This window comes from Sinohyriopsis cumingii, chromosome 17, assembly GCF_028554795.1.
Source record: "Sinohyriopsis cumingii isolate HCF-2022 chromosome 17, ASM2855479v2, whole genome shotgun sequence".
In the NCBI taxonomy this organism is placed as follows: domain Eukaryota; kingdom Metazoa; phylum Mollusca; class Bivalvia; order Unionida; family Unionidae; genus Sinohyriopsis; species Sinohyriopsis cumingii.
This window is the reverse complement of record NC_142977.1, coordinates 50,639,078-50,662,068: the sequence shown is the minus strand read 5'-3', so window position 1 is coordinate 50,662,068 and position 22,991 is coordinate 50,639,078. Positions and strand designations below refer to the sequence as shown.

The window sequence follows — 22,991 nt, the reverse complement described above, 5'->3', positions numbered from 1 at the left end:
ATTTCATAAATACCACTTGTCAAGGAATACAGTCATCAATCAGTCAATCGATTTATCATTAGAGCAGTTGATTAATAAATACAGTCTAACCTTCTGCAGCCACTACCTACATATAAATACCACCTTTTGGGGGCTAAGCTCTATGAATTCTTTACGTAAATGATCAGAAATGTACCTGTCTGTAAAGACCACTTTTTCATAAAGTTCCCTTCTCTATGGTTCTATGCAGTTACAAATCATAAGTTTGGCCGTGTACCCAAAGACTTTGGTCTATTTAACTTGATGTTGGTAAAACTTGTAATATGTTTCAGATATTTTCTCCCCTAGTTCACCCATTTCATTTGGACAGGGACTGCTCCGGTTGCCTAGTGGTTAAAGCGTCCTCCTCGGATGCAGGAGGTTATGGGTTCAAACCCTGGCCAAGTCATACCAAAGACTTATAAAAATGGTACTTACAGCTGCCTCGATAGGTGCTCAGCATTAAGAGGTTAGTGTTAGGACTGGTTGGCCTGGTGTCAGGATAATGTGACTGGGTGGGACATCATGCTAAATGTCTCTCGCATTATGCTCCAATGTTAGACATCAAAACTGCCACACTGCAGACATCATAGCAATATACTTTTTAAAAAAATTAAATCAGTGTTAAAAGTCTTAACTCCAACACACACACAGTTTGTGTACAAATTTACATGGAAATATCTGTATAAGAGGTGGCAGACTTTGAATATTTGTTATATTTCATATAGGTAATGATCCTTTCATGAAAGGATTGTGCAGTTTGAGCTGGTTTAATTTCATTTCCAAATTCCAGAATACTGAAAGCTTTTTTGAAAGTTTTTTTTTTTTTTGGTAGTTTGTAGGTACAGTGTATGTTGAAAGTGGACTTCGGAATAGGAGTACAAGTATCACCCAGCTCTGGTGGATTAAAAAGATAATGTATAGACTAAGAAGCTAGTTTGTTAAATATTTTATTCATCATTTTTGGTTATCAGAGAAATATATTCTCATGTATAAATAAAATTATTTGCCGTTCCATTGCTTAGGTGGCGCTCTACAGTTACGTATTTTGTTTAGGGTTAGAATTTTAAAGAAAAAGAATTTCCCCGGCTTTCCTCACTGGTTGTACTGGCTGTTTAAAAAAGACCTTGTATGTCTTAGGTATAATTCAAAGAACCTTTAATTTCATTTATTTTGATGTATGATTGATGGGTGTAATATGGGTTATAGAGTATACAGCTTGGCCTTACTCCAGATGTGCACCTTTCAAAAAAGTGCTAGCTCTACTTGGTCATTTTCACTTCCTGAACTTCACAGAGGTAAATTGTTTAAAAAAAGAGCCAATAACTTTTTTGACATTTTATATATTTGGTAATTCATTCATCGCACTTTCAGAAGCTGGTATTGTCTAGTCTGGCAAAATTCATTTTCCCTATTTTAATAGCTGCTATGGATAGTGTACTTTAGACTAATTCAGGCTGATTTTTTTAACACAAGGGAGCAGTCATTTTAGTTAGCAGTGTGCTTAAATCATGTACAATTTCCAAAAGTACAATATCCTAAGAAATATCATCCACATTACATTAATGTAGCATAGAGGTATGCCAACATTCTCTCCACTGTGCATGTTTTAAATGCGAACAGCTTCACCTTATATACGTCACTCTCTCAGAAGTACATAATAAGTGGTGAGCGCCCGCTTAAGAAATGTTGGTTGAATGGAGTACCAAGTATGATTGTACAAATTCTTTTTTTGTAATGTACAATTTATGTATGTTTGTACAAGTATAATTACCCCATATAATAATGCACTAATCCAAAATGGCAGAACATAATGTGATGTTTTCCTAATTTTCTTAAGTGGCCAAGGGTGTACAAGCTAAATTTTTAAAGATGTGATTAGTATGATCATTCCACAGTAAGCTATTATCCACTTGCACACCAAATATCTTATTATTTGTCGTTTGTAAGATGGTATTATCATAAACAAAGGCCGAGATCGTTATGATGTAGTCTTGAACTGTACGAGATGTGAATCACACCCATACACATATGGTGGCATGCATGAACAGTAGGGTATCTTTTTGTGTTATTTTTTCTCACCTTTTGCATAAAATTAGCATGCTTATATTTAAATTGTCTAAACATTATTCATTATTATGGATCTACATGGCGTAGTATTGCACCTGTCTGATAAATTAGCACAGGTAAAATATCCATTGTACATCACTTAGCCTTGCCATGGATGATTATGTCCTGGTCTAGACTGACTTACCACAAGAGGAAACACACAAAAAAAACACATAAGGAAATGGTTTAACTAGACATGATGTGCCAAGTAATCAAAAATTGACTTTGTCAGCTATTATTCGATGTTCATGAGTACTTAGTACTTTTATTAGCTCAGGTGGCAGATTGGGTTGGTGGGAATTTGGGAAGTGGCGGGAGAAAGAAGCCAAAACTATCAGCCTTAGATGGGCTTCAGTTAAACCGCTGATCCTTGTGTTTGTGACTTTTGGGAATGCAGCACAGGACTATGTGGAATGAAAAACCTGTATCTGTAGACGTCCCTCAATTCCCTCACATTTTGCCTGCTTATGCAAACAAGTAGCTTGGACATTTATTGTATGTTAATTGTATGTATAAAATTGTGGGATTCCAAAATGCACCAATGAGAATGGATGTCATTATTTAGATCAGAATGATGAATATGTTCATTTTCTTGTGGCTATGTAAATAAAAAAAAATTGAAAGCCATTGAAGTGACTTGCAGTAGTTTTGTTTGAGAAGCACTTTGGCAGGATGACTGAAGGCATTTTTTGCTGACAGATGATCTTCAAGACCTAGATGTCTTGTCCAATGAGTCGTTGATTGTTGAATGTGTTTGTTCTTAGGTTTATTCAAAACTCATAAAATTTACACAGCTTACATCAACATTTGAATAACAGGCTCAAAGTCTGATACATATTTGAAGGAACCACAGAACTAGTTTTTATAGTTTGCACACAAGAAATAAAGTCAAGCCATTATAATTCAAACTCAGTTTTATACCTTTTACAGATGTTTAACATCTTTTATATTCTGTCTTGTTGTACTTCATGTTTACATCAATCTGATTAAAATCTTTATCTCCACTACGTGGAGATCTGACAGTGACTGCTTAGGGTCATGTTCTAGTGACCTATGTTATTAACATAATTGCTAATTTTATCAGCCAATCAGATGAAGTCTTATATCTTCATGTTTGGGAGACTGAGCAGTTGTGCTGAAAAGCACCACCATGTGTAGAATGATTTGATTCACTTTTCAGATTTTTGAATGTTGCATTTCCATTGGCTAATTCAGAGGTCACCAGAACAAAGTTTCTGTCAGATCTTCACATAGGACAGTGGAGACCTGATTGTAATTAGATTGGGTTTACTTTTATTTGGAACAAAATATTTTTCTTGAGGTATTATGTATTTTTTTTGGATACATTTGATTGATGCCATATAGACCCTATCATACTGAAGTCTCATTAAACAATACTTTACACATACAGTGTCTAAGGTACCTGCATCAGTCAGTTTATCTTAACGTCTTGTTATCCAAACAAAAATGTTATTGGTGAAAAACTCTCTTGATAAAAGACACCAACGGCACAACATGTTGTCCTTTGTAAACAGGCATCCTTTATGAAGAGGTTAAAGCTGAGTACAAGTTGTATAAAAAAGCAGGGGTTTTGTTCTGCTGAGAAATTTACCTGGGTTGCTTGCAGTGTTTGATAATGAGAGATCCTAATTTAGGACAATTCAAGCTCATTTTCTTTCATAAATTTTCCTCCACTCTTTAATCCTTACCATTTTAAAATGATAACATTGAAAATTACAGCAGCTTTGATAACTCATCATCCTAAATCTTGACCTTTATAAGAATTCATAATCCAGAATTTTTCAAGTATGTGATGATTTTCCTGCATATACCTGTTGCCATTTTGTAACAGAACTTCTTTAGCAGACTATTGCAGAGTCTGACCAATTTCGCATCCAGTATATATTCATCATATCAATTCTTATATCTTCAGTCTCAAGAATTCCTTTAGTGGGACTGAATTTAAAAAATATAAAAAAATAATTGAAGACAAAATGCCGAAGTGGATGACAAAATGCAACAGGTGTCTCAAATATTTGAGTGAAAATCTCTAAAGCTGAGTAGAGCTATTGGTTTATGACAGCTGTTTTGAAAAAATCGCAAAGCTTGTGGAGCAATCCAGTGAAAAATATCCAATTAGTATTTAAGTACGAGTTTTAGAATGTTTTACGAAAGTGTCGCCAGGACTAGTGAAAACTTTGCCGATAAAGATGACAGTGCAAAGCTGGATGAGTTTTTAAAAAAAATCACTGTTGTCAGAAGATTCCAAAATTGAGGTACAAAATTTCGCTTGTTCAGCAAAAAAAATTGTAACTCAGCCTTGACATTTTCAGAAGTGAATTTTCCAAACTTCTGATGACTTTTAAGAATTTGGTGTTACACAGGGAGTATGTATTTTACAAATAAATAATTAATTATATGATAATGTGAATCCACAAGCAGTATGTATTTTGCAAATGAATAATCATATGATAATGTTAATTCCTTGAATACAATTTATATTTCAGTAGCAAAGTATTCACAAAAAAGAGACTTTTTTTGTACTTAATAAATTCTCTTCTGCAGAATATTCCCTTATTTCCACTATAGATTTTTTATAATGACAAGAGAAAATGCTATGGACACTATTTAGAATATATGTTAATATACAAATAGTACATGCATACTTGTTATATTGTAATGTTATACTTCGTTCCAACACTATAAATCCCCTCATTATACCACAACCTGTATTATAATGTATAGTTACGGTAATGGATCCCATGAAATTCTTTGAATTTTATCTTATCTTTTCTCATTGAATTTTTTCACCCAATTTTAGTTACTTTGTTCATGAGAGCCTATTATCTTTAAATATGCTCTTTTAATGTTTTTATGCTCTATTTATGATGGGGCTTCATGTGGCAAAGTGGTCCAATTTTATCTCTATTTATGATGGGGCTCCATGTGGCCATGTCATCCAATTTTATACTCTATTTATGAGGGGGCTCCATGTGGCCACGTTTTCCAATTTTATACTCTATTTATGATGGGGCTTCATGTGGCCAAGTGGTCCAATTTTATCTCTATTTATGATGGGGCTTCATGTGGCCATGTCATCCAATTTTATACTCTATTTATGATGAGGCTCCATGTGGCCAAGTTTTCCAATTTTATACTCTATTTATGATGGGGCTTCATGTGGCATGTGGTCCAGAGCACTTGCCTTTACAGATCACTCACCCCTGTGCACATGGGTTAGATTCTTAGCTCAACGAATGGGGATATGTGAGAAAATTTGCCAGTAGCTTCCCATGGGTAGGTGTTTCTTCCCTTGCTCTTCCTCCACCAAATATAGTAGCTGCCATGTACATTTATAACCTATCATGTGTTTAAAAAAATGGCATTAAAGCCTACAAAAACAAAAAAAATAACATGTATTTATGACACATCCCATAATATATGGTTTCTTTACAGCCAGGGTAGTATACAGAGGGAGCACTGTTCCAATCTCTGTACATATAAAACTTAATTGTGGTGTGATACCAACAATGATAGTGCATTACTTGGTGCCAGGGACAGTGAGATAGATACACATCAGGTTGGAGGAATTCTGAGTAGTCAATGGCTGTGTTGCTAGGCTAAAAGAGAACAATAAGTGATTTTCTTGTATAATAAATTACTCAAACTAACAGGTTATGTCCTGAAGGCTCTACAGTTTGTCTGATCATGGGGACAGTTTGTACAAGTTTCCCTTCGTAGGTGCGCATGTTTAAATACACATGAAGTAAGTCATAAAAAGGAGTATTTGTTACAGGTGATATTTTGTGCAATAAATATGACAAATTTAGTTCTGCACTTTTTTTTATCAAAGTAGTACTCGTGCAAAATGCATTTGAATGTCTTGTCAATGTAGAAGGAAGTACATTACATGCAGTGAGTCAGAGAAAGAACAAGGAAGAGTCATTGGGAGATGATACTCTGCCTATTGATTATTTTTTGTTCGAGGCTTTTACTGTCTGTGCGCTTATTTGTGAATGTCATATCAAAGTGCATAAGACAAAATCGGGGTCTGTGCTGGGTTTTTAAAAAAGACAAATCAGGAGAACGAACAGTATAGATCTGAACAGCATCTGCAGACACATGTAAGAGAAGATCTGGGTCCATGTTGTTTGCATTTGGACCCAACTTGTACATGAATGTACATAGTACTAAATATGCAGAAATATTTTGGAAATAAAGATGTTTGTGATTTAGCAGTAGTTGGATGATTTTTGTGAGGGTACAGTTTAGTGGGATCACACTCTTTGCCTCAAAACCCAATCTCAGCAAATTGTTTTTCATGAAGGATTTAATTTTGTGGATATTTGTTACACACACAAAAAGAAAAAAATATTATCCAGGAATATTTCTGATTGTACAGTATTTTGGCCCCTTTTTTCTTCTTTGAATGGGACATTTTTGCCAAAATTTAGAACATCCAAACTTCTCCTAACTTTACAATAGTATTTTAACTGATTACTCTCAAATCTGCCAAATTAAGAAGCAATAAAACCACACCTCCTGCATTTAAATTCACCTTCATTTTCCAACACCAGAAATGCCAAAATATATTAAAGGCTATCAGTGTTTTTATTATGTACATGTATAAGGAAATATTTTACATGTATTGCCAAGTGACTGAAATCTATCCAAATATCTAATAAAAGAAAAATAGATTTTAAAGGCAAAACCCATTGATTGGCATGGATTTTCTAATCCATTCTGTTTTAATGCAGTTAACAGCTGTATTACTACATTGATCAGATCAAGTTCCCAAATTTCATAGTAAATTTAGCTGAATGGCTTTTCTGAAAATTAAACTTGTACATATAATGCTTCAAACTGTGTTTCTGTCAAATTAATGGAGACATTTTTTTTTTCTTCATTACACATTTCTTGTACAGTTTGATTATATGAGCATTGTTGTGGGTAGGGATATTGTACAAACAACATAAAGGTTGTATCCAACAGACTTCAGAGTGTAACATCTATTAACAACGATTGTAATGATTCTGAGTTTTCTTCCAATAATTTGGGTTCATTATTTTTGTTTATTTCTGCATTGAAACATGATTAAATTTTTTTATGACCTTGGCAGGCTTGAATTCTAGTTGGTAACAGATGCTGCATCCAGATTTCATTGTTACTTAATTTCCATTTGAAGTCAGCATTTATCAAGACTGACTTCTACATCATTTTTATTAACGTTACTATGTTTGATAAAAAAATTTTTGTAAAAGCTTGTACCATTTGTCACAGAATGTAACGTGTATAAAGCACTCTATGGGTGATTCAGAATATCAAATAGCTACACGTCATGATTCCTGTAGAAAACTAATTATAAAAAACTTAACATTTAAGACCTAATTTTTTGTTTTTAGGCATTCTTGATGATGCCTCCTTTTAAAAATGTATTCTAGAAGGTTTACAGTCTTGACACATTTTTAGATCAGTTCATACTGGGGGGGGGGGGCAGGTTGGAGAGAGAGAGAGAGAAAGGGAGTGATAGAAGGAGAAGAAATATGAAAGAAGCTTCATACTATGAAAATACTGGTTTGAATAACTTACAGAAGGGTTAATATATTTCCTAAATGGGAAAGTTAAGAAGTTCCAAAAGTGATAGCTGTGGTGTTAAAAGTATTATTACCACAGATACGTTTTAATGTCTAATTATGGGATATATAATAATTGTTACTAGCAGTCAGAAGCTAAATCAAAAGTTTTTCTTTGCATCATTTTATGTGATAGCAATAATTAATTAAATCAGTTAATTGCAAATTAGTTCCTTATTTTCTATTATAAAAATTCAAGAACAATTTCTTTCATCACCACACTTATTGACTTGTTTGTCCAGTATGCTGTGAGAAATGTTTTTTATGACATCACACCCCACCCCACCCCGGAATTTTAGGCTTCTAATAATATTATATGCCTTCCAGGAGGCACATCATGTTAATGACATTGTAAATCAATGTGCCTGTTCCTTATTTTGTTTCTGCACAAGACCTCAAGGTCTCCACTACTGTTATCATTTCCAAACATTGCAAAAGCTTCAGTTTTGTGTTAAAAAAGAAGCCTTTTGATTTCTGTCGGAGTCAATTGGCAAAGTTTAAAGCTCACTGTAAATGAAAGAAAAAGAATTAGTTTTCTGTATCACAGACCTTTGCCAGACTTTGTTGATGACTTGTGCTTAGGTTAGGAAGAAGCATGTCAATTTTGGGTACAAAAGTTCAAAGGTCAAAGTCACTGACAAGGAACACTTACTTGACTCTTGCATCAAAGACCTGGAGTGAATTTTGTGGATATTTTATACTTTGTGTAAGGTAGGGGCCTATTGATTTCGTAGATGGCTTCACTTAAGAAAAGGACCTATTGATTGGGGGGTCCAAAGATCAAAGGTCACATCATGAGTCTAATAAGAAGCCACTGTGCAGTTCGAAGATTTTCAGGATTTGCTCAGTTTGGGAACTTCATGCATAAAATAATTACTAAATGTCCAGATTTCAAAAAGGAAGGTTGTGTGCACATGTATGTTTTCACCCATTATAATTTATTACTGTATGGTATATTTAAGTGCTCAACTTGTTAAATTTTAAGCCATGTCTTTGTAGCTACCAAAGCCGCTTGAAGTTTTGGTTTGACTGTGGCTTAAGGTTATCTGTCTTTATTCTTTATTGAGTGAATAATAGGTTGTTCTGTTGATCACTCTATTTACTTGGTCTTTTTGCGTCATTGGAAAATTAATATCAGTCTTAATCATGAAATGGCGGCTGCTTTTTTTGGTTCCTGTGACACAGACATGCACTATATACATGAATCTTTATATTCACATTTACATTGGGTCTTTCAGGACATACAGTGTACATATACCTGCTACTATATGTGTGTATACATGAACGAATGATTCTAGATTTTATATAAGTTTTCTTAAGATTGTTATTTATCATACGCTTTGAAAGTAACCATGCACTATATTAATCCACATAAATTGTTTGAACAATTTTTATTAAACTCCAAGAAATCCCAAATACAGAACATAGCTAACAATCAAAGTCTATTTCTAAAGTGTCATTTAGGTATATCCTTCCAGTTATTTGAAAAAAGTATTGTAACTAAAATAGATATCTACAAATCTTAACAACATAAGAGCAAAGTTTGTTATGAACAATGAAATGAATTAAATAAATGTAAGCACCGAACCCTGTACCATCTCGAGCATGCATACATCATGTCTTTGGAATCTGGAATGATTTATAGATGAGAATTAATTACTAGGTTGACATGTGGCTGTGTCGGCTATGCACAGATGCTTATATCACGAATTCTGTAATGTCATTTTTTGGTGATGTTTGCATCAATGAGATGGTATAGGGTTTTCATGCTTATAGGCAAGGCGATGGTGCTGTTTACCCACTGACTCAAGTTGGAATCTCTGTAGATTATGAATTAAAATTCTCCACCATCTATGGTAATGCTATTTATTTATTCATTCGTATAGAGTAATCTGGTCATATTCCGACCACTGAGGTCGTTGACATGAGATCGACAACTTCATTATTGAAGCTGACTACTGTGTGCCAAACTATGATACAGGAAGCAGTCAATCGACTTCTTGCAACAAGTTTCATTATTCAAAAAGCATATAATTTGAGTTCTTCTTACTGAAAAATTATTTAATTATGACTATATACACAGGGGGTATATCCAACCATGTTGTGGCTTATTCCAACCTCTGATATGTGTAATTCCGACCACCATATATGGACTGTACATATACAAGTTTCATCTATAAAATACAAAGATTTTGTTTATCCTGACAGATTTAAAAGTTTTAAATTGTTTTTTTGTTTTTTTTTCAGATATAGATATAGCATATAGATAGCAATATTGTTATATAGATAATTGTGGGTATTATAGAGATAATTGTGGAGAGAATTAACATTTTATTTTTATTTAGATTTATACCTTTAATTTTTTATTATTTGTTTTTCATTATATATTTATTCCTTGTTTTTTTTTTCTTCTTCAAAGTTCAGTAGAAACTAATCATAATTCTACATTTTCTTTAAGCTTGTGTTCTTGGTCGGAATTGTCCTTTTATGATAAAGAACCTGGAGTAAATCCGACCACTATACAGAACACTGCATACCATTTTTACTATTTTAGCGAGACAAAGCATTATTTTAAAGCTACAGTTACAATAACATAATTATTATGTTATTGAAAGCTATACAAATCTTGGATGATTGATGCCTGACTAGGGTCCTGAATGAAATTTTTTTATGAATGTCACTTCTGAACTGAGGCAATTACGTCATTTTGTCATGCGATGCCCTCATTGTTCGGAAACATCTTTACTAATTTGCACAGATAAAAACAAAAAACACAGCAGGTAATTTGCATATCTTTGTTGTAAAGAGCAGGACGTACATCCACGGTCGGAATTACCCTACTGGTTGGAATATGACCATGTTACCCTATATTATATATACACACACTCACACAGAGTAAAACTCTTCCAAACCAAAACCAGTAGACCAGAATCCCCGTAGGACTGAATTTGAATTTAGTGTTGTCCCAGATATTTCCATTTTTAATATCATTATCTTTTCCCAACAAACCAAAACCCCTCTACTCCAAATACTGAAACAAATTTTGATCCCAGATTTAAATTTTACTGAGTGAAAGACCAATTAGATCATGTCCCATTTAAGTACATTAAAAATTCTCCGTAAGGGATGACTTGAACATCATACCTTTTGCCTGACATCACATTATTGATGTGAGATGCATATGTTATGATACATGTGTATTGTAGAAAAAATATGATATGGGTTTTTGAGTCTAAATAACAAGGTATTGCGCCAAAATTTATTTTGACATTTTGGTTCAGCTCTGTTGACTTCCGAATTTTGAATATCAGAGCCAACATCATTGATACGTTAACAATATATTAAAAATTTGGTCTTTCTTATTTCAGTTGAAGTTGCAGTTTAATGACACAGCCACATCAACATACGAGTACGAGGCAGAAGAGTTGGCTCTGGAGAGATACTTGGTGGACCATCCAGATGAGAAAGCAGAGGTAGAGAAGGAAAAGTTGGAGATTCTTGCAATGGAATCCTCCTCCTCCACTGACGATCCTGATGTAGATATTCATCACGGCAAGGAAGTAGTAAAAGCAGTTGCACTGAAAACCAACACAGTTCTAACAGCTGGTGGTAAGAAATAAAAATATCTCTCCCTAATTACAATTTGATTGTTGGGGTCAATAATGGTTGATTGTATTATGATAGAACATTCAAAGTTTGCAAGTGGTTGGGGGATAAACAAAATTCCATTTCAGTGCATAGTAATAACTTTACTTTATAAGTTATAAATATATATTTTATTTACTTCATCATATTTGTGTATTTTATTTTGTTGGGTAATAATTATTTTGAAGTGTTATAAAGAAATAAATCTAAGCTTCATTGCTATTTTCTTTCAACCCATAGTTATTCAGTAGTCCATATCAAGTTCAGTGGTTTCATTTTGGCCACAAGGTCCATGGCAGTATTAATTGTGTTATAATGAGGTAAGACTATCACATATAGTTATTGTTTATAAATGTCATACCATCATGCAATAAAAATGGTATCTCACAGTGGTATAACTCCTGGAAACTTAACAGCATTGTCATTCAGCAATGACAAGTCTCATTAGTCATGTGACAAGTAAAATCTGTAGTGTTAATTGCTTATTATCAGATCATGGTCTCATTACTACATGAGTAACAGCAGATCTTTACAATAACTATCGAAATAACTAATTCATAACAAAGCAAATAACTTAAGAGAAAAAGACAAAGACCTCATTCATCCCTGTCATTACATTTGTAACTCCCCAGACAAATGATTTAAATATCTATTATGCTACAGTGAAAGAAGGATGAGCAGCTTTCTCATTGGCACTGTGAAGGTTTTTACAACAGATGGACAAATAATACAAACTTTTTTGAACTGAGTGAATCCTTGATTGCTAATATTTTAAAGAAAGAATGGTTAATTGTATTAGGGAGTTTTGATGACTGTGGCACTTTAAGGGCAGTTTGATATGTCAGCTTTAGCTTATAAATCTAGGAAATCAGTAACCAGACTAAACTTTCTCTCTCATTTTTTTGTGCATCTCGGCTTGGAATAGTGTGCAGTTCACATGCAGACTGTACTTGGCAGTTGTAGTTTAAATAATGGTTTAAAGAAAGGTGTGAAGTGTTTATATCTGGTTTTATGATAGGGTTCTTCATAACAGTGTTGAAGCACATATTTTGCTGAAAATTCCTGGGCACTGGTCTCTTTTTGCAGGTTGTTGTTGTTGTTGTGGGGTTTAATGCCATTTTTCAGCACGATAGGCTATACATGGCGGCCAGTATTAATGGTGGAGGAAGAACCCGGAAAACCCCGGAAAGAACCACCGACCCACGAGAAGCTACTGGCAAGCTTTCTCACATGCCCACATTGGCTGAATCTTAGACTCGAACCGCCGTAGACAGAGTGAGATGGCACTGATCCGTAACAAAGAGCGCTTTAGACCACTCGGCCGCTCGGGGCCCCTTGCAGGTTGTTGTTATTATGATATTGCATTTATGTAGTTGCCTTGGCATAAGTCATTTAAATCAGGCGTTACTATTCATTTAAAATTTTATATCTACAAAATTAGCTTTTTCTGTTCCAAAAACACAACTTATTTTGATGGGGGAGGGGAGCTTTGTTTTAGAAACAATTTTTGGCTGTCCTTAATTGTGAACATTCGATCATGTAAAGATTCTGAATTCATAAATTTTATTGATGTTGACAATGGTGAAAAAAGGTTTAACACTTGAGGCAGATGTGTTAGCACTGATCATATTGCATTGGAAATTTAGTCAAAAATAAGGAGAATAACCACCAGCTATAAACATAGGTACAGAAACAAAAGTATGTTGTTGTTTTGGGGTTCAACACCATTTCTCAACACAAGATAGGCTATACATGACAACCAGGTGGAGGGAAAACCCAGATAAGAACCTCTGACCCATGGACAGCTGCTGGCAATTTTTCTCACATACCCACATTAGCCAAACCCAATACTCAAACCCACATGGAAAGAGGTGAGATGGCAGTAAACTGTGAAGGCAAGTGCTCCAGACCACTCAGCTACCTGGAGCCCCCCAAAAGTATGTAAGCTTTGGGTCAGGGCAACATTAAAGGACTGACCATTTAATATTTCAGGGCAGGTTGGAATCGTCTATAAAGCTGGGATTTTTTTTTAACCTCCTGATATTGAATTTTTCAGGGTCTTTTGTTGCAATAGTCAGAACAAGAATATTTTTACCAGCTATTTGAGAACTGGAAATGTATTTTTTCCCCAAGAAGTATCTCCTTCTCCCATGCACTAACAACATCAAATGGTTGGTCCATAATACAAATTGTAGATGCTAAATAATAATAATAATAATCAGAATAATAACAAGTGAATTTTTTGGCATAATATGTATTCTCTTCATTTTATAATGAAACAAGTTGAACATTCATCAGTTTCTAATGGGAAATTTTACAATAATAATGAACGAATATCAGTCAATGCATTGTCAGTTAATGTGTATTTTAGGTATTGTTAAAAGAACTTTTAATTCCCTTCACTTTCGTGTATAATTGATGAGTGTAATATTGGTTATACAGTATACAGCTTTGCCTTTTTTCACATGCGCACTTATGAAAAAAGTGCTAACTCCACTTGGTCATTTTCACTTCCTGGACTTGAGAGGTAAACTGTAAAAAAAAAAAACAAGAGCTGATAATTTTTTAATGTTTTATATATTTGGCAATTCATTCATTGCACTTTCAGGAGCTGTTATTTGTCAGGTCTCTGATAAAATTTATTTTCCCTGTTTTGATAACTGCTAAGGATGGCCTACTTTAGACTAGTTCAGGCTAATCTTTTGGAGCACGAGGGAGCAGTCGTTTTGGTTAGCTTTATGCTTAGACCATATACAGTTTCCACAAATACAATATCCAAAGAAATTTCAACCATAGTACATGAAAGTAACATAGAGGTATGCCAACATTCTTTCCACTGCATGTTGTAAATGCAGACAACTTCACCTTACACCTTGTAGTCCATGTACCGCAGTAAAGTGGCTCTCACTGGTTTCTGTAATGTATAGATGAAACACATAAAAGTTCCATCTTTTTAAAATAACTTTTTTAAAAAAAATATTTTATTTTTCAAAAGTGGTTAGATTTCAGCTACAAAATGGTATGTATAGTAGATGGCCTTTCAACCAGTATGTTTGTCCAACTGCCAGTAGAATCACATGTATGTAATCTACCTAGAGGCCCTCTAGGATATATGTACAGATATATACAGAGTGCAGTCAGTCACAAGCTATCTCACACATGCTCACATACATTAGTCATGTACATTTATATTACAGACCCAGACTAGTTAACTATACATGTAAATTATAATCACTCACAGATGAAGTTACTCTCACTGATTTCTAGTCAAAGTTAAACTCTTGCATAACACATACTAACATACATATATATATCCATTATCTGTATAAATGTTTCCTTGTTGCCCATCCAGTTCGATCCCTGGCCGAGTCATACCAAAGACTTATAAAAATGGTACTAACAGCTGCCTCGCTTGGTGCTCAGCATTAGGAGGTTAGTGTTAGGAGTGGTCGGCTTGGTGTCAGGATAATGTGACTGGGTGGGACATCATGCTACATGTCTGCAGCATGATGCCTCAGTGCTAGACATCACTATAAACTGCCACACTGCATACATCGTAACGATATGACTACGTTAAAAATCCAAATCACACACACACATGCCCATCCAGTCTTATTATACCGGCTCATTTTTGCAGCTGAAATATTTTTTTAACAGTAGCATCAGAAGTATTTCACGATATGATGTTACAGTAGTCAGAATGGGGCTGAATGTAGCTTGTGTAAAAGTGACACGGTGCTGTTTGGGAATGAAATACTTTATTTTTCTTAATAGCCAAAGATAGTAATTTGTTTTATTTCTATGTAATAAGATTTGTATGATCAGACCAAAGTAAACTGTTGTCAGCAAGATACCAAGAATTTTGTCCTTGGAAACCACTTTCAGTTTTTCATTTTTATAGGAAAGGATCAAGTTGCCTGTCTTTAATTTTGTTCATTTTTGCTGTGTTATTACTAATGAAACCTTTGTTTTATCTGTCTGTACAACACCATTTTCCTTACTACCTATTTTAAGCTTGTTTGATGGTGTTTGAAGATTAATATCTAATTCAGTTTTGCAGCTGTGTTCGTCAGAGTATAAATCAGTTGATGATACAGTACAGTATTTCCAATCTGTAGAGGAAGATCGTTTTTCAGAATAATAAACTGGGCCCCGAGTGGCCGAGTGGTCTAAAGCGCTCTCCGTTATGGATCACTGCCATCTCACCTCTGTCTGCGGCGGTTCGAGTCTAGGATTCAGCCAATGTGGGTATGTGAGAAAGCTTGCCAGTAGCTTCTCGTGGGTCGGTGGTTCTTTCCGGGGTTTTCCCAGGTTCTTCCTCCACCATTAATACTGGCCGCCATGTATAGCCTATCGTGTGCTGAAAAATGGCATTAAGCCCCAAAACAACAACAACAACAACATTAGAATAATAAACAAAAGTGGCCCAAGCTTTAATAAAAAGTTCTGCACTACATTGTGAATAATTTGCTTGACAAAAATATGAGAACATACATTATATGCAGACTTGTATACTACATTTCTTTATAAAAATAAATTTTATCCCCCCACCAATAATTTGTGATTTTATTTCCTCATTGGTGGAACGGGCCAGAATGAAGAAAGGAAAGAGTTGTTTTAAAGTTTGAGTTAACTATTTTATAAATGACTATAACTACATAGCATATTGTGTTTACTGAGCAATGAGGAAGAATTGCTCACTACCTATAAAACGACATAAAAAAAACTTTCTGTGATATATATATATATATTGATGGTTGGATAGGGTTATCACATCAGGGTTATTGCCTTATGTACATTATGTAATCTGGTTTCAGTCTTCAAGTGCCACAAATGGATATGGTAAATTTCTTACCAAGATATTACATATCACATGCTAAGACAGCAAGTTTCTAAGCAACTATCAAAAACCATCCTAGTTTATGTTCCAGCATGACTAATTGAACAGGGTCAGCTTCTGGTATTTGTGTCACTTTTTTGAGTAGATAATTTTTCTCCCCATTCCTTTATGTGTATGATATTATACACATTTGTCAATTTTTAAAAAAATGTTATAGTTATTTTATGCTTTATCTGAACCAATGGGGTGCCATATTTTGTTTATCACCAGTTCATTTTTAAAGAGGAATATATATATATAAAAAATTGATCATTACTTTGCATTGGTATTGGGTGAAAATATTCCACACAACTTACACAAGTCATCAGAATTTCAGACCACACTTTTGGCAAAGCATCATGTCTAACATGACAGGTAGACCTGTGTCCTTAATGACATAGCACAAATAAGCCAACCCTAGATACTTTGCATGATGGGATTGTATGAGGGATAAACTAAGACTTGTCATTCACTTGAACCATTAAGCAATAATAATACGGACATAAAGTTGTGAGCAATCTGAGCTGAAGTAAAGTGCAAGACATTTAATTTTCTTTTTCTTATATTGTTAAAGAAATGTAAAGAGAAATTCTGGTCCAAAATATCACCTTCCTGGAAGTTTTGACTTGATAATTAGTTTATTAGGCAAATGATTTCCTACCTTTGACCTGATAGTTAGTGTAGAAATTCTTGTAGCTTTTCCTGATAAAATTTGTTGTCACCATAGGAAATTGGTTTTATGCTTCACTAATGAAATCATCCTGTTAGGTCCAGCTTGGCAGATGCTTGGCATAACAATTGCCTTGGCACCTATGTGTGTCCCTCCATACTGTAGATTAACCTCCATGCGAAATATTTCATCTCCTTTTACTTCACTGCCATATATGCCACTCTTTTTGGATATTGAGTATAACTTAAGGAATCGTGTATCATGCAGGTCCATGGGTTTTTCCAAGTTGGGAGAGGGGAATTTTTCTTCATTTTTAACAGTGATGGCACATTAAGCCAGAGTTCTTTTAATGTTTAAGTGCTTTTACTTCAGCTACAGAACTGTTGTCAGTTTCTTAAGCACATTTGGCAACAATGGCATGTATTTGAATAAACCTTAATGTGTGCAACACTAATTTACCAAAAGTAGGTGAGAGTGACCCAGAGTTCATACTTCTCCAACTTTCATTTGAGTTTTTAATTTGAATTGGGGGGTGTATTTTTTTTTTAACGTAGCTTTAACAATTTTTCAGTCATATTGCTATGAAGTCTGCAGTGTGGCAATTTATAGTGATGTCAAGCACTGGGGTATCATGCCATAGTATGTTGTCCCACCCAGTCACGTTATCCTGACACCAGGCTGACCAGTCGTAACACTAACCTCTTAATGCTGAGCGCCTAGCGAGGCAGCAATTAGTACAATTTTTGTTAGTCTTTGGAATGACTTGGTCAGGGTTTGACCCCATAACCTCCCACATCCAAGATGGATGCTCTATCCACTAGGCCACCGGAGCGGTGTTTTTTTTTTTGCTAGACCTCATTTCTTGTATGCTGTTTGCTAGGAAATCATGTAACATTGTGTATGCATCTCGTTAAGCAAAATACCAAATTGCCTCAAGTAGGTCAGTTTGACAGATTTCACTCTTAAGTGACTTTTAAGTTTTGGTTTTTATTAATTAGGTGCTTTTGGCGACAGAGTCATTTAGGGAAATTGGTAAAACACCTCTTTTACTAACAAAACAAGCCACTGTGATCTATATTTCATCCTTTTATGTCCGTTTTGAATCCACTATTGGGCACTGTATCATGTAGCTTAGTGCACAACTTGGACTTGGATGATTTCAACATCATATGACCAATATTTTATGCCGCAGTGATTTATTTTAAATACATAAACATCCTTCATTGGCCATCGGGAAAGCATAAAGGTATTGGGTTCCGACAGAATTACTTGACTGTATATTTTCTGAGGATCTGTTTTACCATTTGAGATGTGTGCAAACAATCTGTGTAAAACATTTCCACCCATTCAGTAGAACTGAGTTGACTAAATAAATTTGTCCTCACTATAACTGCAAAATATTCAGGCCAGAGAAACTTGATGGAAAAGAACAATCTTCTGTACATCCAGTACTGTGAAAACTGAATGTGAAATCTGTTAAAATATTTCATCACATATTCAGGTAATTTATTCATGTAACTTTACAAAAATGCTGCTGCTATTGTTGAAATATCATATGAAGTTATCATTTTAAATTAATGAGGTAGCCACAATTAGATAATTCATGGCATTTTTGTAGATACATGTTCTCTGTCTTATAGGTAAGAAGTTAGCATAAGTATTGATACAGATTGGATATCTGTATAATGTATATACTCACTTAAAAGTCAAGTCAAACTGCAAGAAAATGTAGACCCTAATCAGCAGTTACATAACATGCCAGCAGAGCAAGGTATCTGTTAAACCAACGATTTTTAAAAAAGTGAATAGACAAACAGATCATCTGGTGCATTATGCAACGGCACATTTTGGATCTGTGCAGTTTGAGGTCGACGACTGATAAGCAAGTATAGACAGTAACCTGGTTACAGTTAGAGGTACATTGAACTTGAAGTATCAGGAAGGGGATTTTTAAACCTCTACCTAGACTTGTATTACATATTAATAAAAACTGTGCAGAATTTGACTGAGGAAGTGTCTAGCCTAATGAACAAGTTTCAGCCTGTACTTCAAATTGTTATCAGACTCAACTACATGCAATTGTTTACTTCAGAAGGCTAAGATGAACTCTTTTCCTTTCAAGAAATTAGCATTTTACATCCTGATCACCTCAGTGACAGTGCTTGAAAAATTCATAAGTAATTTCATAATATCTTAAGTTCAGAAATTTCCTCAGAAATTCATAAGTAATTTCGTAATTACTTAAATTTAGCATTTCATAAGTAATGAGAGTTGCCATCATTGACATGTGTTTATTTAAAATGCCTAAATATAATCCAATTTAGAACAGGTTTGTAATATTAAATTGTGAGACACTATAAAAAAGAACTTGAACAAATTTTTGAAGACAGTAAAATTATTGGGTAATAAAATGGCCTTTGTAACGATACTTTGTAAATATATTGAACCATTCCAAACATTAAAGTTAGGGACCATAGTGGCTCAGTGGTCAGCGTGCTTGACTCCCAACTGAATGAGTGTAGGTTTGAATTCTACTATCAGATCATTCCAGGTCAGCTGCCATTGGTTAGAGCATATGGCACAGATGCAGAAGGCCATGGGTTCAAACGCCGGCTGGGTCATACCAAAGACTTATAAAAATGGCATTAACAGGTTCCTCGCTAGGCACTCAGCACAAAGGTTTGTGTTAGGACAGGTTGGCCTGGTGTCAGGATAATGTGACTGGGTGGGACATCATAATACATGTCTGCGGCATGATGCCCCAGTGCTAGGCATTAATATAAACTACCAATCTGCTGATAATGTAGCGATATGACTGAAAATTTGTTAAAGCTACTTTAAAAATCCAAAATCACACACACACACAGAGCTGCCATTGTGTGTCCTTGGGCAAAATACTTTGCACAAATTGCCTAGTTCCAGTAAACCTACTTGTGTTGCTGTGCAGTAAAACACCAGAAAAAGGCTTAAGGTTGTGACAGACAGATGGTATAATAACTTTGATGATATCAGTATGATATCATTATTGTAATTTTAATGTCTGTTTATTCAAGTAGTTGAAATCATTGGTAACTAATAGAGCTTAAGAAGAAAAACCAGCAGCTGCTTGGTTATTATCTCTTAATTAAATGAAAAAATAAACTATTACTCCTGTTGATAAAGGTCTTGATGACTTCATTTCATTTTCTGCATAGTTATCAAGCACCAGAATGGTTCTTTGGTTACTATTCCAGACTTGCAGTGTGTGGGTTCGAATCCTATCATCAAACCAGTCTGGGGTCAGCTAGTATGATGTGTTCCTGGCCTGTTGACTTGACTGGGCATGATATAACCTTCTTACTGCTCTGATGGCCTAAGTGGTTATAGCATCTGCCTTGGATGCAGTAGATCACAGGTTCGAGCCCCCACCAAGTCATACCAAAGACCTATGAAAATGGTACTTGTAGCAGCCTCACTTGGCGATCAGCATTAAGAGGTTAGTGTTAGGACTGGTCAGCCTAGTGTCAGGATAATGTGACTGGATGGGACATGATTCTACATGTCTCCAGAATGATGCCCCAGTGCTAGACATCACTATAAACTGCCACACTGCAGACATGATAGCATCATGATTGAATTTTTTGAAAACTACATTAAAAATCCATATCACACATGCACACCTTCATGTGTTGCTCAGCAATAGAACACAAAGCAAACAAACAAAGCATATCTACCTACCTACCTGTCTATCTGTCCATCCATCCATCCGTCTGTGTCTTTGTTTGTTTGCTTAGTTGATTTTTTGCCAGATCTGTGAGTAGAAAGCAAACTATTTCTGTGGTAAAAACACTGTCAAAAGACCTTAATTAATGCAGATTTTGCATGATAGAGAAACTCCTGAGAAATTATACAAGGTAAAATGTGTTTGACCCTCAAACTTGACAGACAAGGGTAAAAGATCTAAATTACTTTTGCTGGCAGAGGTTGACAAGATGACACTCATTTAACATATCACATGGAAAATCATTTTCTGGTGGTAGTAAATAAACTCATTTCCTGGTATATAAAAAACAATTTCCTTAAATTAAAAATTTTCTAATAATACCTCATTGATCTTTGAAATTGATTTTCTCTGGTACAAAAAATTAAGATGTAAATGTTATTTTAAATACAGTTTTGTTTTTATCTTCATTGGTCTGCCAAACTGAATTCACTAACAGACACATAGCTGTAGACAACTTCAAGCAGTGTTCAGTGTGGAGGGTTTTATCCTTGAAACATCTCAGTAGCAACAGTTTTAAAGTGAACACATTATGCAGAGGAAAAACACATTAATTTGCATGGCTTATCTGCAGGCCAACACAGTTATGTAGATTATATTTTAGTAACATCACTGTGTGGGGTTAACCTATCGAAATCTGAGCAAATTATAGACGGCTAATTTATCACCTGTAATTTAGAAATTACATCAGTTGCTTTTTGACACTGTACATTTTGGAGATAACAGAGCAAATAGGTTGGAAATTGAAAAACCATGCTTTGACAAGTACCATACAAATAGTTGGCACAGATGTTTCAAGAACAGTTGAACCCCAAGACTGTTTCAAGCATAGTACATGCATATGTGGTTTAAATATACTTGAAACTTAGGAGAAAGACATAAATCACAACAAAACATTGACATCAGAATATTGATTTTACATATACTAAGCTCCAAGGTTGTTGTTGTTGTTGTGGGGTTTAATGCCATTTTTCAGCACGATAGGCTATACATGGCTTCCAGTATTAATGGTGGAGGAAGAACCCGGAAAACCCCGGAAAGAACCACCGACCCACGAGAAGCTACTGGCAAGCTCTCTCACATGCCCACATTGGCTGAATCTTAGACTCGAACCGCCGCAGACAGAGGTGAGATGGCAGTGATCCGTAACGAAGAGCGCTTTAGACCACTCGGCCACTCGGGGCCCCTCCAAGGTAATTGTTACCATATAAAACAAAAAATTATCTTGGAAAAAACTGTCAGAAGGTAATACATGGTGGCCATCTTGAAAGTCAAGTCGTTGCTCATTAATACCTGAGATGGTTTCAACTCTCCAAGTTGAAAAGAAGAAACAGTCCTCAAAATTCTTTTGTCATTAAGCAAATGTTTGGTCATTGTGGTTTTGTTTTTTTACCTAGGTGTATTGTATTTGTTTTTATAAATGTAACAGATCTTGTTAAATAAACACTGATAGATTCAGCATAGTTTACATGCAGATACTTTTAGAAAAAGTCAGTTTATCAAGAAAATTATAGTTAAATTATTTGCAAGGTTATGCTTGTCTTTTAATTTCTGTCTGCTCAGTTTGCATTCTGTGCCTGATTCATCATTTGACTTTTCAGGATTAAGATGCTGGTTTTCAAGACAGTCTGAATTTTGACAGATTGTTCAAGGAGATGTTAGCTCTACTGGTCATAGACCAAAAGAGTTAATGGGATGGTCTGTTGTTTGTCATTTGGTCATCCTCAGTTAACACAAGTTTGTTGTCACCACTCTTTCAAAACCACTTAGAGGATTGCCATGAAACTTCATACACATTCATTACACGACTAGCCGATACTCCTTGAAAATGTTGCTGCCATGGCATAGTAAAGAGGTTTCTGAGCTCAAGTCTGTTAAAGGGCTTAAATTTAATTAGTTGAACATTGTCTCTTTTTTTTTCAGTTACAACTAGGATAAGTTTTCAAAAGATTCTTTGTACTAAAATCTTACTTTCATTATCACCCAATCCTGGCAAGCCAAACCCATATATACAAATATTTTATTTTACATTCACCCATTTCTAGACTGGTTCCCATTCTTCCAAATAATTAGTACCATGAGTCCTGAAATAGCTCTATGCAAACACTTTCCTTTTTTTTAATATTGTGGAATGTCACTTCTGATTCAACAGTTTGCTTGGCTTTACAAGGTAACAATATTTAATTACCAAAAATTACTTTAGAACATTTCCTTAAACATGTATTCAATTTAAGTCAAAATATGCTCACATGTCATTTTTAACAAAGATTATTGACA

At 34.8% G+C, this 22,991-nt stretch overlaps 1 protein-coding gene across 4 annotated transcripts in view; it reads left to right on the top strand.

Moving 5' to 3' along the window:
- Nucleotides 1-22,991, top strand: part of LOC149778680 (uncharacterized) — a 107,856-nt gene that overhangs the window by 66,238 nt on the left and 18,627 nt on the right. For all 4 annotated transcript variants that reach the window (XR_016415538.1, XR_016415536.1, XR_016415537.1 and 1 more), the window contains exon 2: nt 11,129-11,369. Coding sequence is in view for 1 of the 4 variants with exons in the window: in XM_089939490.1 (XP_089795616.1) it covers nt 11,129-11,369 (241 nt within the window). In the remaining 3 variants the exon portion in view is untranslated. The remainder of the gene's footprint in view (nt 1-11,128; nt 11,370-22,991) is intronic.